Here is a 17241-nt window from a genome sequence, read left to right as displayed (position 1 = left end):
ATTTCAGTCGGCTGGCGATTTACCAATAGGGATGTTTTTCTCGAGAAGCCATGCCATGGATTGCTAAGAAACGTGGATCGATGCGTTATGTTGAGAAAAATTATTCGTTTTAAGAATCGAGTAACACGTAAACAACACTTTTATATCTTCCGGGAATTGTAAGCACAATATGATCGCAAAATATGTTCAACATCACCGCGAATCGCACTCAAAGCGATCCCACGGGATCAGTTTTCCGGAAGACTTTCACGAGCTGCATGAAACGAACCTTCGCAATAATACCGTACGGTCCATCGACAAACCGTCAAATCAAACTACATAACATATCGAATGTCGACAAGAAAATTGATCCAATTAACATGTGACTCATTCATTGCTTATTTTGTTTGCCTTCCGAGGCGTGTCATTTTTATGCTTTCTATGCAGGTATGTATGTAGTAAACGATGGCCACATCGTACATTGCTCATGATATTCACTCACACAAACGGGAGCGCTCTTCTTCATCGTCGTGTGGCTTTGTTTGGAATGCTTGCTAATGATGCGATTGAATGAACATAAACAAACTGCTGCCTACCGTACCACTACAGCTGCGATCAACGAAATAGTTTTTCACTTCTCTGCCGTTGGTAGCTCTGACAGTGGAATTCACGATCGGTTCATGCAATCAACAGAGTCTGGTGCTGGAGCGGTCGAGACAAGTGTGTCGGGAGTGATTGTGTACGGATTTTAGGATATACCAGCAGGTTGCAGTGCCTTAGCCATGTCCTCGACTATCGAGAAGAACGAGTATCCGAAGGCTTCCAGTAAGTATGGGGTTTGCTGGAACGCAAAGTGCCTGGGAATGGGCTGAAATTCGAATGGAATATATGACACCTCCCACCACCAGTGGAGATGTCGTTTCGGGTGAATCTAAAGTACACACCTAGTGGTACAGTGTGGGGTGAAATAGTTGAAATGTGCCTAATGAAGGTAGGCATTAGGAGTTTCAGTTAATTAATGTAATGGTTTTCTTTCTTATTAGATGCATTAGTGCTTGGAGCCATTCTGTCCTACGTGGCGTCTATCTTCCTAATGATGAGCTTCTGTTCGCCTTATTGGATCGAGTCGTATGACGAGTCGTTTAGTAGCTTTAAAAATATGGGCCTGTGGGAGTACTGCTTTAAGGACTTCAGCTATCCGTACTATCAGTTTCCGAAGTTGTTCAACGGATGCCATCATATTTTCAGCCAGGTACGGACCGGGTTAACATTTTGTTTATTTGTTTTATATTAATACTGTCATTATCTTTTGTAGGAGTACTATGTTATTCGGGAATATTTACTTCCCGGCTGGTTGATGGTGGTTCAAGCATTTGTCACATTATCTTTTCTATTCACATTCGGATCGTTAGTGATTATGGCCTGCGAGATGGTGAGATGGCCTCTGAAACTTGTACTGCGCTACGAATGGCTGTTGACTACGATTTCGTTCATTGGAATTGCTTCATCATGTAAGTAGGAATATGATGTTAGGTATTGAAGCATCATTTTTTCTGCACGGCTGCTACTGACTGTCATTTGGATTCCAATAGGAATATAGAGCTAGACGAGCCGGTTGTGCCGAAGCAATCAATCAAACGTTGTTCACACTTAAGTTGTTTCATTTCATAAATTCATTTCTTAAAGCAGCATTCGAAGAGTTGATTCGAGTTATTTCGCCTCACTTTTTTGGATTGTCTCGATCTATCTGATATTCTAACTCTCATTCCGATTAGACTCATAACGGCATTCCGAAAGCTCGATTACTGGTTATTTTAAATTAATAGCAGCACAGAATCAAATTAATTTTATACCAATCCTTTAGAATGATTGCGACAGATTTTTATCAAAGTTTATCACTGCTCATTGTAATACAGTGAAGACCAGTTTTTATCAACCGCTTGGTTTAGGCTGTCAAAATGGGCATATTGTTTCCCTTCTTTTTATTAAGCTAAATCTGTTAAAATATTCTATTTTAGTCCCTGCATATAGCTTCATAACTCTTTCTGATTAATTAGTATCTTTTCCCTTAAGGGGGTCTTCCAGTGCAAAATTAAAAATGAAATAGATATTTTATTTTTGCATATTTTGTATTTTTAAGATAAGAAATATATGCGCAAGAAATAATTTACTCGAATTGGATTTGGTTCGTCCGCTAGAGTCCATCAAACCCCCACCGAAGCACGTTACTAATAACATTATATTAGACAGCAATAAATTATCGAAAACCTTTCCATCCCATTTCAGCATTCTTCATGTTCTTAGCGGTGGCCATATTCGGCGGTAACGCCTACCGTCGCGACTGGCTGATGTACCCGAAATTTAACGTACTCTCGTGGTCCTATGCTCTGGCCGTGGTGAGCTTCATGCTGCTCGGGTTAGCCGCGCTACTACTGTACAAGGAAGCTAAGAAATCTTACGAACTTCGCCGCGAGGCGAAGAATCTGGTAATGCAGATGCAGATGCAGGAACCCGGATACCACCCGTCATCGCATCACACCAGCCGGAGTCTACACAGCGGAGGTTACATATAAATGCCCATCCTGTAGAGGGGAAACGATTTAAGCACTAATTTTATCGCTATCGTGTCGTGCATAGACGACAGGTTTAATGTGCTTCTAAAAACGCATACACTCACCGTATTTTAGCAACAACACAAATCAGCAAAGAAATGTCTGCCAGTCCCCCGAGTGACACTCGCACAGCTCTCCCCCTTTAGATTTCTGATTACGCGGGAAAGCAAACTCATAACCTCAACGAACTTTATCGAACAGATTGGTCCCGGGGGACAACATCGCACTATATGTGGCCTTAACGAAAAATCAAACGAGCAGCAAGCTCACAAAAATATACCTGTCTACATTTTCTAACCTAAGCAGACGTCGTCAGAATATTACTTGATTCAAGTACGACTTTGCGATAATTGTGAAAAAACTTAATAAGATTTTGAATCATTCTTATTGTATTAATTATCAGCACAAAAATCGAACTCGAAAGTTTCTAATTAGTTGTTTTCATTGTTAGCGTTATACTATGTTTAAAATATGTTTCTAATATTCCATCCGTTTTTTTGCTCATATGGCGATCGTATCCGGCAGGTTTCAGTTCAAAACAAAAAAAAAATCTTCCAATTGAACTTTTAGTGTAAATGAAAAATATGTAAGTTAAAGTTTATTTTTATTCCAATGAAAACAAAGACATGTATTACAACCACGAATCTCGTACTAGAGCCGTCCATTCGATTAAGGTTAAATACAGAACAATGACATGTTGTCAATCTTCATTTACATTTTACCGTTTTCTGTTCGGACACTTTTGATGGTATTTTATAACCGTTTACAAACCATAGAATTGTAGTGTCTAGTTTTTAAGGCAATTTAATGAATCGCGATCTAATATTCAACTTACTAAATATTGGCAATAAATGTTGTAGTAAACAGAATAATAAGTTCACAAATTGAATCCTATTTATCCGAAATTCTATCACATATCTCGTTATGGAGTTTGCGTTTCGACTTCGTCTCATCAGAATCCGACACCAGCTTAGTGACAGGATCTAAGGCAGAGTATTTAAAATTGAAAATCGCGAACCCGACCCGAACTCGAAAAATGAAAATGTGATAAACCTGACCCAAACCCGAAATTGTATATGTAGAGATGCAACTAAAGATCCCTAAGCACATTATGAAAATAATAGGATCACTCGAACCTGAAGTATCACCATACGCGTCCACTTGTATCAGTCTATTATAAAATGAATGACTGGCGAATGGAGCTCGCATTACCATAACAGACCTTCGAATTTGTATTGTTGTTCTGAGAAACTTTTAAATTGTCGACGTTTTAACCGGGAAGGTGGGAAATTCGACTGCTAAGGTGTGGGAAACAGGAAGCCTAATGATGACAGTTTCAGTCAAACTAAACTGTCGAACTCAACCTAACTTTCTTTAATTTTTACGGATTCCCATTCCTGCAAGAGCAGTTTATTTAGCTTATTACACGAATGTTTTTTGCTTGCAAGGATGTTGAATTATAAAACGAATAATATATACATTCGGAGTTTTAAGCTTAAGTCAACTCCTATGTGGTAGTTTTCACGACGCCACTCGCGTTACGGTTAGGTGCGATCAAGCTGGTGCCAATGGTTTTTCAGACGTATTCTTGGTTAAGTATCAAAAATTTAGGGTTAAGAGCAACCAAAGTTAAAAAAAGAACTTTTTTGTAAAATTACTCATTTTAGTTGATTTTTCATAAAAAAATAATTCACGAAGATCCGATAAAAACTGTTGATGTTATTAAGCATCGATTGAAAATTGTTCTGTTTTTTACATATCTCTTTTGGTCTTAAATAAGATTACACTAGTTTACAAAAAAAAATGAAGTTATGAGAGAAAGTGTTTTCTAGATTGATTTTGGGTCGCTGAACACGAAAATCATATTCAATTTCTCTTTCAAAGAAGCTCGATTTTTTTTTCAAAAAACGTTTTTTGCTTACCTTTTTTTGTTTTTGCTCTAAATTTTTATTACAGAAAACTTATTTTTTCATATTTCGTGATAATTTAAGAAGAAAGGTGTTTACAAAGTCAATTTTGGGGTCGCTGAATACAAAAACAAAATCTCCTTTTTATTTCAAAGGAGCATTTATGAGATTTCTTTGAAAAAGGAGTTTTGGGCACTTTTTTTAGTTATTTCTCAATATGTCATTCAGAAAGAATCCGATCGAAACAAACAACTCACAGTTCGAAAAGTATTGACGTGTGTATAATTCCGGAAATGTATAATATGTGTAGATCAGATGTACATTTATTATAATTACAAGCGACCTAAGTAAAACGGTCTAATTTTCGACCTTTTTTTCAAAAATGTATATTTTTAGCTAATTATTTATAACAAATCAAGGACGAAAGAAAATTTACATGAACTATAAGCCAATGGTTACAAAAATCATACTTTCGGCTGAAATAATCTTCTACACTTGATAGTTATCGTTTGTGTTGGGTACAGTCTTGGTCTGCTCACATTGAGTTCAGAGTCAAGAAAGCGTACATGGCCTTCGGGCAGTGCAGACGAACTTTTGGAAAGACCTGGGGTCTCAAACCTAAATACATCTATTGGATTTACACGACAATTGTACGTCCAATACTGTCATACGGATGCCTTGTGTGGTGGCAGAGGGGAGAGGTGGTGACAGTCCAGTCAAAGCTAAACCATCTGCAAAGAATGACGCTCGTGGCGTTGACTGGTGCTTTCACTACGACTCCGACTGCTGCTCTTGAGGCACTTCTAAATATAAAACCATTACACATACACCTCAAACAAGAAGCACTGTCATGTGCATACAGACTGCAGGTTACTGGGCTTTGGAACAGTAACCATGTTGATCTTGCTACCAGTCGCACACAATTGTGGTCACAAATGGTTACATGGGGTGAAGATATTCTTGCTCCCAGCGATATCACACTCACATGTATTTTTTCTTACAGGACATTCCATGTGAAGGTTCCCTCTCGAGAGGATTGGTTGTCTGGCTTTATGGAAAGACACCCACAAACGCAAGTGGTCTGTTACACTGACGGTTCTCTGATGGAGGGACGTGCTGGTGCTGGTGTCTACTGTCGTGAAATGAGATTGGAACAATCTCACTCACTAGGTACTAGGTACACATACTGTACTGTATTCCAAGCAGAAATCTTTGCGATTATGTGCTGGGTGCAATCGGCCCTTCAACTGAGTTTGTCCGGCAGAGTAATAAACTTCTGCTCCGATAGTCAGGCTGCAATCAAGGCCCTTAGCTCAGACAAATCCCGGTCCAAGCTAGTGATCGCGTGCCGAACCCAAATCGAAGAACTAAACATTGTCAACACTATCTACCTGCTCTGGGTGCCCGGACATTGCGGTATTACTGGAAATGAATGGGCTGACGAATTGGCCAGGGCAGGTTCAGCGATTGACTTCGTTGGTCCTGAGCCCGCGCTGCCAATTTCGACAAGTTGGATAAGGGAAAAAATACGGTCCTGGGCTTCGTCCGAGCACCGCAATTATTGGAGAAATCTACAAAGGTGTCGCCAAACAAAGGCGTTTCTAGAACAACCGTGCCCAGTGATTTCGAAAAATCTCCTACATTTTTCGAAGCTCCACTGCGGTATGCTGACCAGGGCTTTAACCGGCCACTGCAAACTTAATTATAACATGGCAACTATTCAGCGCGCTGAGTCTTTTTCATGTGATCTTTGTGAATCCGACTACGGACTACCTCATATCATCTGATATGTAACTTTCCATCGGTAGCGCAATTGCGATTTCGAGTTTTCGGCCGTCCTTATATAGACGAAACCATGTTTGGACGACTGAAACTCAGAGACATACCGTCGTGCGGTGCTTCTTTGCGCACTTTTTATCAATTTTTCAATTTTGACGAATTATAACTCCTTTAATAATCGATGGATTTATATCATATCAGCACAAATTTATCGTCATCATGTATGTATTATTTATGCTAAATATGAGCACATTTCACCAATAAAGCATCACCCATTTATCGCATTTTCTAAAATGAGGCATTCATTTTAATTTAACATTTACAACGTTACTTGTCAAAAAAAACTTGAGTGGGTTAAGACTGCATAGTGTTTTTCGTAGAGAGAAAAAAGAAAAAATGATGAAAAGTGGCAATATCAGTTTGTCAGAATATGACAGAATAGGTTTTTAAGAGCATTTAAAGATTATTTGTTTTATCAATTATAAAAATAGCCATACGGTGGGATTGAAAATTTCGCAAAATAAAAAAGTGAAATAAGGGGCTATTTATGACGTATATTTGAGTGCTAGATTGATGGAGTAATTAGTACACAAGGCCACATTCTCAAGTTATGCCCTTTTTATGTCAAGAATTCGGAAATAAAGGTTCGAAACCAGTTTTTTCACGGCCAAGATCACATTATTTCGCAACCACCAACTTTGGAGGTTCAATGTCTTCAAATAAATTGTACAACATAATACAGAGTATCTCTTGAAAAAAACAATTTTGGTAATTAATTCTCTTGGACATAATTACTGAGAATAAATCCAAAACATTATTTAGAGACTTGGTATCTTCGGTAAAGTTGTTGACAATGATATTAAAAACAACTTTTTCAAAAACACAAAAACCTTGCTCATAAAAACCGATCCTTACATACTAGAAACAAACGGAAAACGCCATTTTTCATCTTTTTTCTTCTTCTTTCCGAAAACAGTATGTGGTCTCGGCACACTTAAGATTTTCTGTTTGTTTAGCAGTCTTATTTTACGAGCCTCTAATCACTTGAAGTGTTTTGTTTGTTTCGACCCTTGAAGTGTTTTGTTTGTTTTGGTAAACAGTGTTAAGAAAAATGACAAAAGGCATATGCAACATGTTTAAAAGACATGGGTCTACAAATGTCAAAGGTATAATAAAACTAATAAAAGGTCGTCTGTTAGTATATATTGAAAAACTAAAGTAGCCCCCCATATCCAAAGTAGCCCCGCACGACGGTACTAAAGTTTCTTATCCAATGTGGCTTTAGGCTTACTCGCAGGCAAGTTGAACTACTTATGAGTTTAACTTACTTGTTGTTTATTTTTGATTTTGTGCTGTTATTTTTCCCACCCTTCCAATTCTACTTCCGCACACCTCCTTGTCCTTTCCTTCCGCTCAGGAAATGATGAAAACACACGGCAAGGCACAAATCCCCGACTACATACGGGGAACGTGCCATTTATTTAAGCCAACATATTCTGATTCCTGATTCCTCATGCCCTAGGTTCGAAGAAGTTCGTAGGAGTATGCTTGGTGTGATAGTGTACAATATCGTCGAAGAGATGTGCCACGACGAGCATATCTGGGACGCTGTTTGTTTGTTGTTGGTTTATTATTGGCTTTAACTCTAAGGGTCATTCGCCTGATAGATTAAAAAAAAGATGTACATTTCATTTACCAGAGCTTGTAATTATAGTTTGTTTTCATGGATACTTGAGCATCGATTGAACAGGAATTCTTTTTTACTATTATGGTGCCTTGATGATTCCTACGCTGATGAAACGGTGCTGCTCTTCAAGGTCCGCGTTGAACCTCCGTTACTCCAGTTCGGGTTACGAGAAGCGTTCGCGTAATACGGGGTAAATTGATGATTCGATCGAGGGTGAGGCGGTGTAGTTCATTGAATATTACCTCGCGGTGATTTTTCATTTAGCTACAAAGGACCCAAAGATTCCTGTGTCTTTTAGGAAAGCCAATAAGCTCTCCTCCCGAACCGGATCATTGGAGAGCATTTGTCGAATGGAAAGTGGCAGTTGGTGTTGTTTGCGTAGATCGTGCAACTTTCTGCAGTTGATGAGTATATGCTCCACCGTTAACCGAGTCCTCCAGGTTTCGCAATGCGGGGTCTGTACGGGTTACAGTGTGGGCATGGGTAAGTCTTGTGTGACCGAATCGGATACGGGACAGGATCTTTTGTTCGAGTCGACTGTCCCGGTCCGTCCATGTCTCTAGTTTACCCTTGATCTTCTGGAAGTGGCCTTGACTACTTCTCCAGTGCGATACGAAGTCGTTCTTCACTTGTTTTCGGAATTCTTTGAGAATGTCAGCGGAAGGGATTTCCTTACTGATCAGTCTCCGCACTCGGTACCCTGTAGAGGCTAAGCGGTCCACATCTTCATTCCTGGGGATTCCGCAGTGTCCTGGAACCCAGCAGATGGTTGTAAGAGGGTCACACAAACCTTCGATAGCCTGGACATATGGATGCGATGACTCTCCTGAAGTTATGGCAGAGATTACGGACAGGGAATCTGTAAAAATAACAACGGGTATGTCTTCGGGCTTTCTCGTCAAGGCTAGGGCAATAGCTGCTGCTTCAGCGTAAAAGACGGAACACTGTGGGGGTAAGCGAAAGGCAAGACCTGCTCCGATACCACTCACTCCCACCCCAACTCCTTGGTCCGATTTGGACCTCGTGGTTATAAAACTTCTCCTCGACCAACTGATGATAACTGGCTAGAGCGAAATTACGTTTCGCCCCTGCTCCAACTGATTGTGCAAGGCTTGTGTCGACATTTGGTGCTGTGCTATTTCGTTTACGTGATCTGAGTCTGTGCAAACGGGCCAACTGCGGTAGGGGTGATCGGGAATATTTTTCGTGAACTTTGTTAGCTATGTCGAGAATCGTGTAGTCATCACCGGATGTCCTTTCGAGAAAACCAATAGCCCGCCTCAACGTGACCACTGCTACTGCCCAGCGACAGGGAAGGATGCCAGCTTCCAAGCAGAAACTCACCGCGGGTGTACTAGGTAGAAGACCAGATGCGAGTCGTACCGTGCTGTTATATAGTGGGCCAAGGATACTCACTAATCCTTCCAAGTTCCGACAGGTTATTCCCAATCCGTAGTACAAACGACTAAGAACTAAGGCTTGGCTTATATTGAGAGCGGTCCTTCGGTTGCACTTCGGGTGTCTGGAGCAGATCGTCCGTAGGAGTCTTTTTCGGCTTTCGCAATCTCATTTGAGCTGTCGAAAATGTTGGGTGAAAGTCAGCTGGTCCGAGGAATGCTCGACTCTACTGCTTGTAGGATAAGGTCGGTCAATTCGTCCGGGTCATATGCCCGTTCCCATTCGAACCTACTGGCGAAATTTTCTTCGAAGTCGTTCCAATTAGCGTTGTCGTATAGCAAGCGTCTACGTTTCGAGATTGATGGAGGGGCCTGTTTGAAAGATATCTCAATCGGATTGTGATCGCTACTACCCATGTCACTGTTTGTTGACCAGAGGCAATCCCTGGCTAAAGCAGCAGAGCAGACGGTCAGGTCGATTGACGATGTCGTTGGGCCACGTAGAAATGTGACATTTCCGTCATTGAAGAGTACAGCGTTGTTGCTCTCTATCACCTCAAGAATACTGTTTCCACGTCGACAGCACTTTTTGGAACCCCAAGCAGAGTGGTGAGCATTGAAATCGCCCATGATTAGCCACGGAACAGGGAGTTAGTCGATCAGTCGATTGAGTTTGTCACCGACTTGGCTGATTCCTTGTGGAATATACAACGATGCCAACCGTGCATGGTTTAGGGTACTTAATTTTCCGGGCAACTGCCAATAACTCGGTGTCTAGTTGGATGGGTTCGGATGGAACGTCGATTCTTGTCGCCAGTCCTACAGTTTGGTATATATTGTCCCCGAAGGTTGAGTCCCAATAAGAGCGGTGTCTCAACCACGAGGATGGGTAGATGTTATTTCGCAGGTGTGTTTCCAATAGGGCCAGGACGACAGGGTCCATCCGGTCAATCATTGTCTGAAGATCGCCCAGGTTATTTCGTAGCCCGTTAACATTCCACTGTATCGCCAAAGTACACCTGAACGGTCGTTTCCTCTGAAACGGAACTTGGGGAGCTGAGCTGTTCGTGATAATCGAAAGGCTTCGGAGAAAGCCGGGACGTTTCCGGACGGGGCTGATGCAGGGGAGAGAACCTTTTCCCTAAAGAGTCTGCGGTTAGAGTTGTTACTGTTAGAGGTGGTGCGTTTCTTCATGTAGTCGTAATCAGGCGGACGGGCGGATTGCCCTTCCGGTGACCACTGGGGGTGTGGCAAGCGGTCCGTGAAGATTGAGTTGGTTGTCTCTTCTTGGGTCTGCTTCCTGTAGAACCGCATTGGATGCCCAGAACATCCAGCAATAGGGCTTAAGGGTCGTAAAACTGTGCTTTTGGCATTGGGTTCTGATATACTGTGTTGGCGATACTGCGTGGGCAGACATGCAAACTGCTCTTCCAGTGCCCGCATGGGGTGAAGGAAGGGTCCCCGTAGTTGGGGAGAGTCATCTCTCTTACTGGTTGGTTCCGGTAGGGGTTCGTTGGGTAACATAGGCCTCCTCCCGGAGATGAAGAACGATGTTTGCTGCTCGAGATGGTGTCGGGTCCCCTGTACCGGCAGCCGCCGGGGGCGCATCGGCTATGCTCGGGACTTCCCGGGACAGGGCCAGTACAAGAGGGAAAGCGTTGTCCCTAACCAGGCTGCTATCTATTTCGGACTGTCTGTTGTTGCGCCCAGTTGGGGCGAACGTTGTGCGATATTTGGTATGTGGGCAGATAGACTGCTCTTCCTGTGCCCGCATGGGGTGTGGTGTGGGGTCCGTGTTGTTGGGTGGCGTCGTTCCAGACGGTCTTTCACTGGGGTTTCCATTGGGATGCCGGCCGGGAGCCCGTGGCTGGCCGGTGGTCGTGTTTGTGAGTGTTTCGGTGGGCTGATGTAGGGTTTGATGTATTGGTTGAAAATAGTCCTGCTTTAGTGGTTTGATGTAACCATGGCGGGCGGTCTGCCTGCACGATAACCCGCAAGTGTGCGGGGTGTCTGAAGCGGCCGATTCTTCCACCATTTGAGTAGCTGCTGAAGAGGGAGGTGGCGGAGCAGTCATTTTTATCGGTCTGGTACGTGGTTCGTCGGATCTTCTCTTCGAGAATCTGCTCATTCAGCTTTGAGATAACGCGATCTTTGCTATCGCTGGGGGCTTGGTTGGAGATTGTTTCTTTCAGTTGGGCAATTTCGTCGCGCAGCAAACGGATGGTGCGGTCTCTTTCGTCAGTAGCTGGAATTAACCTTGCTTTTAGTGTGGAGGGCTCTAGCCTCGGGAAGGCGAGATTGTTGTCTGTCTTAATCTTCATAACTAGATTTTCTTTTAGGAATGTTGGACAGCTTCTGTCCCTAGCTGAATGGAACCCGTCGCAATTGACGCATTTGCTGGTCCTTAAGCATGGGTTTTCTCTGCTCGTCTCGTGCTCTTCGCTGCAGCTAAGGCAAATTTCTTTTTGAGTACAAGCTCTGCTTCCATGCCCGAATTTGCCGCAGCGAAAACACTGCATCGGTGAAGGGTAATATTTTTGCACGCTTACCCGGACTAGGCCCAGGAAGATGTACTCTGGTAAGTGCGAACCGGAGAACGAGAGGATGTGTAAAGGGGTGTCGGTTGGCGTACCTTCTATCATTTTTGTAATTCTCCGAACTTCTATTCTAATTTTTGGTGTCCGGATCGTAGATTATCCCCTGGGTTTTATTAAGGCGCGGATGTGGGATGACTTCTACCTTGCATCTGTCTGATAATTGGTTAATTTTTAGGAGAGATTCGTAGACCGTTCTTGAAGAGGTTCTTACTATGTATTGCGTACCTCGTGCTTCTTTTGAGGCTTCAATCCATTTTGTGGGTTCCGTGCCGATGGCATTTTTAAGGGAAAGGTGAATGATGAAAGGGTTGGTTGGCAGATTTTGGGTATTTCCTCCGTTGTCCTTGATAGCTCTCAAAAGAAGAGTTTGTTGGCCAATCTGGTCTCCGGAATTAAGAAAACGCGGGATAGAATGACTTAAGGTCGGCCCCTCTCCAGGGGGTGGTGTGTCAACGTCCATCACTCCTTACGAATTTTTGAACAGAAAATTTTTTTAGTGTCCGAATGTCTAGATATATGGACACACTCCTGTATTGTAATCTACGGTATCCTGTAAGGAGAATCTACGGTTGCCTATCACGCTAACTTGTGTGCTGCAAACTGTTCGGCGCAATCCAGTGGTGGGTTGCACTGAAGACGGAAGAACTCGCACGGGAGGCCAAAAGTTGGTTGCAATTGTTGTATTCAACCGAAAATTGTACGGCAGCTTGTGTGCTGGTTTTGCTGTTGACGCACTCTACCTGTGATTTCAGGAAACCGGCCGAATTGCTGTGTCTGAGCCGATTATAGCAAATAGGCAATTTTACTTGTTCGTGATGACAAAACTTCTGTTGATTCTCGATCTTTGGACAATTACTGGACCAGAATTTCAGCTTCACTAGCACTTTGGAAAATAGCCGCAGTTCGGAAAGTATCAGCTGAAAGGCTGAGGAAGAGCCTACACACCAGCCTTCGAAAGGAATTCGCGGAGCTAACTGCTGAACGAACCGATCGCAGCGGGTATAGAGACCGAACTATCATCTGGGACGCTGTGGTTACGAGTATACTCTCCAAGCTGCAGAGGAAGTGGCGAAGGGACCAACAAAGTAGCGCCATTGGCTAGAACGCCACCGGGAAACCACAAATCGGGTTTCGGGAGTAATGCCGCACCCGGGCAACTCTCCGACTGTGCCGTGTAGACTAGGTCCTTCGCCGTGAACCAGTTGAGTAGTACACGACATAGCACCGGGCTTGGGTTGTCGGGGCGCCAGGGACGTTAGGCTACAACGGAATTGCCGGACTAACTTCGACACCCCACCGAGTAGCTCGTGTGTAGGCTACATCCACCACCGAGTAAACCGTGTCGAATAGCTAGCAGTGGGTCGTTATATGGCGCCAGTGAACCGGAAGCTACGCTCCACCCGGAATCGCTGAATGGACCTCAACACCTACTGGCTGGCCCGTTGGGTAGGCTAGGTCCACCGCTAGGCACTCGGACTAGACCGAGTAGACGGAGGCTCACAGAAAGGTACATCGGTATCGGAAGCAATCTACCGCCGGGTAATAATTAATTTAGAAATGCGGAAGTTTTTTCCATTTTCTGTGAAAAATTCAAAATTGTTGTCACATAATTTTGTTGCTATCATCATAATTTGCTCGACACAACATTGTATTATTTCACAATAATACAAGAACTTTGAATCATTAGAGTGCAGTGAAACAGTAGTGTTCAAATACACCATTCAATTAAAAACCGAGAAAATTATAACGAAACTCACCTGGTTTGCCATACTGAAGGCATAGCTGGAAAATGGCTTCCATGGCATCGGTGCTCAAGTTTGCATCCATCACCACCAGTGGTGCTTGGCGAATCATTTCGAAATGGGAGTTGATCTGTGTGTTGAAAAAAATACTGTTAAAATTTAATTTCCCATGAAATTTGCCGAAAATGTTCAACCAAATTAGTTGACCATTGCGATGGAAATGAAACCGAATGGCCACAGGAGAAATAAATTGTCACGGAATGTGCGAAAGTGAATAATTTTACTGTAAATGGAACGAACCATTCCATAGGGGAATAATTTTAAATACATTTAGCGATTTGATACACTGAGCTTCACCGCTTTTATCACCCAACGAATTTATTAGCATATTGCACAATCTGACCGAGGATTGATGAGTGAAACAATAACGCGCTCTCTGGCAAATGCTTACCCATTCGGCCGAGATAGCACCATGGGCGGACATATCCCCCACGACCAGCTTGCAGTCCCCTTGGTTGTCCAACACCACGGAACAGTTCGCCGTTGGATGGCTGCCAGTGGTGACAATCGATGCTCCGCAATGGTTTGGCAGCATCCGCTTTATGTAGGTACCGTTCTGCGCAAACAGAGAAAATGAAACGTTTTGTTGTGGGTGGTTGTAAATATATAATGCTGTTAAAAATTGTCCTGATAGAGAAATGGTGCAATATTTTTTTTTCCTGTTATGAATTGCATGTTATTGCAATCGTTAGGCTTGGCGGTTGATTCACTTACTTCATCGTTACCAACGGCTGATATGAGGTTGACGGTGCCGCAAATTTTCCAGATGGCTTCCGCTATGTTGCGGCCTACGCCGCCGGCCGAGGTATTCAGTTTGCCATTGTAGGTGGCTCCGTCCAACTGGAATTGGAAAAGTTTTACGAAATTAGTGTAGGTTACCAGCGTATTGCAATAAAAAATAAAACTGAATAAAAAATATTAAATCCTTCAACATTGTTCAGAAATTTTTGTTATAACGAAACACACAATTGATATATATTGTTTTAACAGGCAGTTGTAGATCTAAGCAAACGTTGATCTGTTACTTTTGCAGCATTCATTAGAAATTTTGACACCGCCGGCAAAACGTGCGTATCTAAAGGGTCTGAAGCACCTAAATCGAATTTTTGTGAAAGTAATTTTCGTAATGCAGCAAAATCGCAATCATCCCGGTTAGTCGTAGTTTGATTTTACATATTTTAGATTATATTTCATAACATTCCAACCAGTTTCGAGACAATCGAGTGAAGGTAACAATCCGGCTGCCATGACCACCGGATCGTTTTACACTCCCGAACAGCACTATCAGCAGCAATTCTCAAACCAGCAACCGCAGCAAGTTCCGGGCTATTCAATCACTCCAACTTTTCCGCAGAGCATGCAAACGGCAAACCATCAGATGCAAGTTTCACCCCTGGGACAAATAACTGCCGTTCCGCAGTCACAGCAACCCGGAGCGTATCAATCTTTCGGATCCGGCCAGTACTTTGTTGGTGAGTTTTTTTTTGTGCTCTTTTCTGCAACACCGTAAAGGTTTCCATAACATGATGTGTGCCCCGTTTCTGCCTGATTTACATATAGACGCCGCCTGTACAGTTCCGGTCGGTCAGCAACAACCGCAGCCCCTTAACAAATTCCCCGGTCTGACGAAACAATCCGGGGGTTGCAACAATCCCAACTGTACCCATTGCAGCAAATCTATGACGGCGGGTTCACCAAGTCAAAGGCGATAGCTTTCCTGCATTGGTTCGGTTTCCAACCGGAAAAATCACTTCCTGTAAAAAAAACTAAATTTATTTCAATAAAACTGTTTCTTCCGTTTTTTCCTTAGCATAGAAGCTTTTCTTGCTTGTCACCGAGCATTCGTATGCGCAATGACCTCCCTCACGGGTTCAACGAGCCGGAAATGGGACTGCTGTCGCATTCGGTTTGCACTTCATTTGTAAAGTTTCCTGCCCGTTTTGGGTTTCTCGACCTGTTTGTTTTTGTTGGGAGTACCTCCGGATGAAGGCTTTTTTGTTCGCGTGAATGATTTACGTGTTTAGAAAGTTGTGCTCTGTTTTCTAAGAAATTATGCAGTTGAGTGATTGCGTTCCAAGTGTTCCAGCAGATCGAATATTGAGTAACAGTTTTAACATAATGTTCGTTAGCACTACTTACGTCTGAGGTCGGTTGGCGTCACAGCACAGCTATGTATACTTTTTCTCGCATGCATGCATGATTCTGTCATTCAGTATGATGTATCGAGGTGGCGCCACGAGGGAAGCTGAGGCATTCATCAATGTGCTGATGAGTTTGAAATAAAGTGAAAAACTGCATGCTCATCATCCAATGATAGATGAGCTGCCGGAGGAGTTTGATGCATGTCCATCAACAATATCGACATATATTGCATTTCCCGAAATGTTATAGTGACGGAAGGTCTAGCTGCATGAAGGAAAATATGGTTTTTCCGGCATGATGTTGTGAATCAATTTCTCTTCCAATGCTTGCAATTAACAGGATCGTAGAGCTGAATAGTTATTGATTCGAACTTTGGTAGAGGAATTGGATAAAATTGCGAAATGCACGATATCGAAACATCACAGGGTAACGAACCTATTTCCACTCCATTGCTATCTTAAGATTGGAACACAAAGTGTGTTTTAGTTTTAGGGATTTAGCGTCAAGCCGGCGCTAATCTATTCCGACAATAAGTTAGTGTCGGTTTCTGATGAGACGAAGTCGAAACGCACCCATGACTTTATTATGTATGTGATATTATTTGTGGTATTTTTCCTCTTTTCTAAACCTTATTTTACACCATAATGTGGCATACAGTCGTTGGTATGGAATACCTGAATTTAGTATTCCGCAGTTATTTTCTTCTGTTCGAGTTAGTAAAAAACTACCGCTGTTTATGTGTCGGCAGTCTTATATTAATTTTTATCAAAGGCCAACAAATATTGTAAGCAAACTTGTTTTGGGCTTTTTTACAAATTAGCAAAAACTGAATGAATATTATAAATAGAAGAGTTTTTATGAAAAGATTTCATTCAGTTGAGAAATATGTTTCTTTGCAAATATGTACCTCAATTGTTTACTTTACAAATTAATAATACAGTTTGCCTCAAATATGTATACAAAGTTTCTTTTATTTTTAGACTAATGCAACGCTCTTAGAAACACTGACTGAAAGGAGAAAATTTACGATCGAGTGTAAAACGACAATCCATTCGTTTGTTTTCGCCGTAGGGGCGATTAATACATCTATTGAATCGTTTTTTGTCGCCTATAATGATGTACTTTCCCAAATGTCAATCGGTAGTAGAAGCAATCGATCTTCATTTCAAAATTCATGAAACTTTTCATCTGAAGTACTCTGCGAAATGTCAAATGGTGCTCAAATTTATTCAAATTCATATTTATGGTATTTACTATGATGGACAGAGAGATAGTTCAACCGTCGCAGCTTTGATAACAGATTTCGATCGATTGTAAAACAGCACTGGAATGAAAGTCA

General features: G+C 42.4%; 2 protein-coding genes across 2 annotated transcripts; both read left to right on the top strand.

Annotated features, from left to right (window-relative positions):
- Positions 1-657: 657 nt before the first annotated feature.
- LOC131684852 (uncharacterized) lies at positions 658-3452 on the top strand. The gene is made up of 4 exons (XM_058968067.1): positions 658-804; positions 1023-1231; positions 1295-1490; positions 2266-3452. The coding sequence occupies exons 1-4, from the start codon at positions 762-764 to the stop codon at positions 2550-2552; spliced, it is 735 nt and encodes a 244-aa protein (XP_058824050.1). The 5' UTR covers positions 658-761; the 3' UTR covers positions 2553-3452.
- Positions 3453-14752: 11300 nt separating this feature from the next.
- Positions 14753-15569, top strand: LOC131681772 (uncharacterized). Its single transcript, XM_058962805.1, has 3 exons — positions 14753-14911; positions 14969-15232; positions 15321-15569. The coding sequence occupies exons 1-3, from the start codon at positions 14887-14889 to the stop codon at positions 15470-15472; spliced, it is 441 nt and encodes a 146-aa protein (XP_058818788.1). The 5' UTR covers positions 14753-14886; the 3' UTR covers positions 15473-15569.
- The last annotated feature ends 1672 nt before the right edge of the window (positions 15570-17241 follow it).

This window comes from Topomyia yanbarensis, chromosome 2, assembly GCF_030247195.1.
Source record: "Topomyia yanbarensis strain Yona2022 chromosome 2, ASM3024719v1, whole genome shotgun sequence".
Taxonomy (NCBI): Eukaryota; Metazoa; Arthropoda; class Insecta; order Diptera; family Culicidae; genus Topomyia; species Topomyia yanbarensis.
Note: the sequence above shows the minus strand (reverse complement) of the source record. Positions and strands in the feature narration are given on the sequence as shown.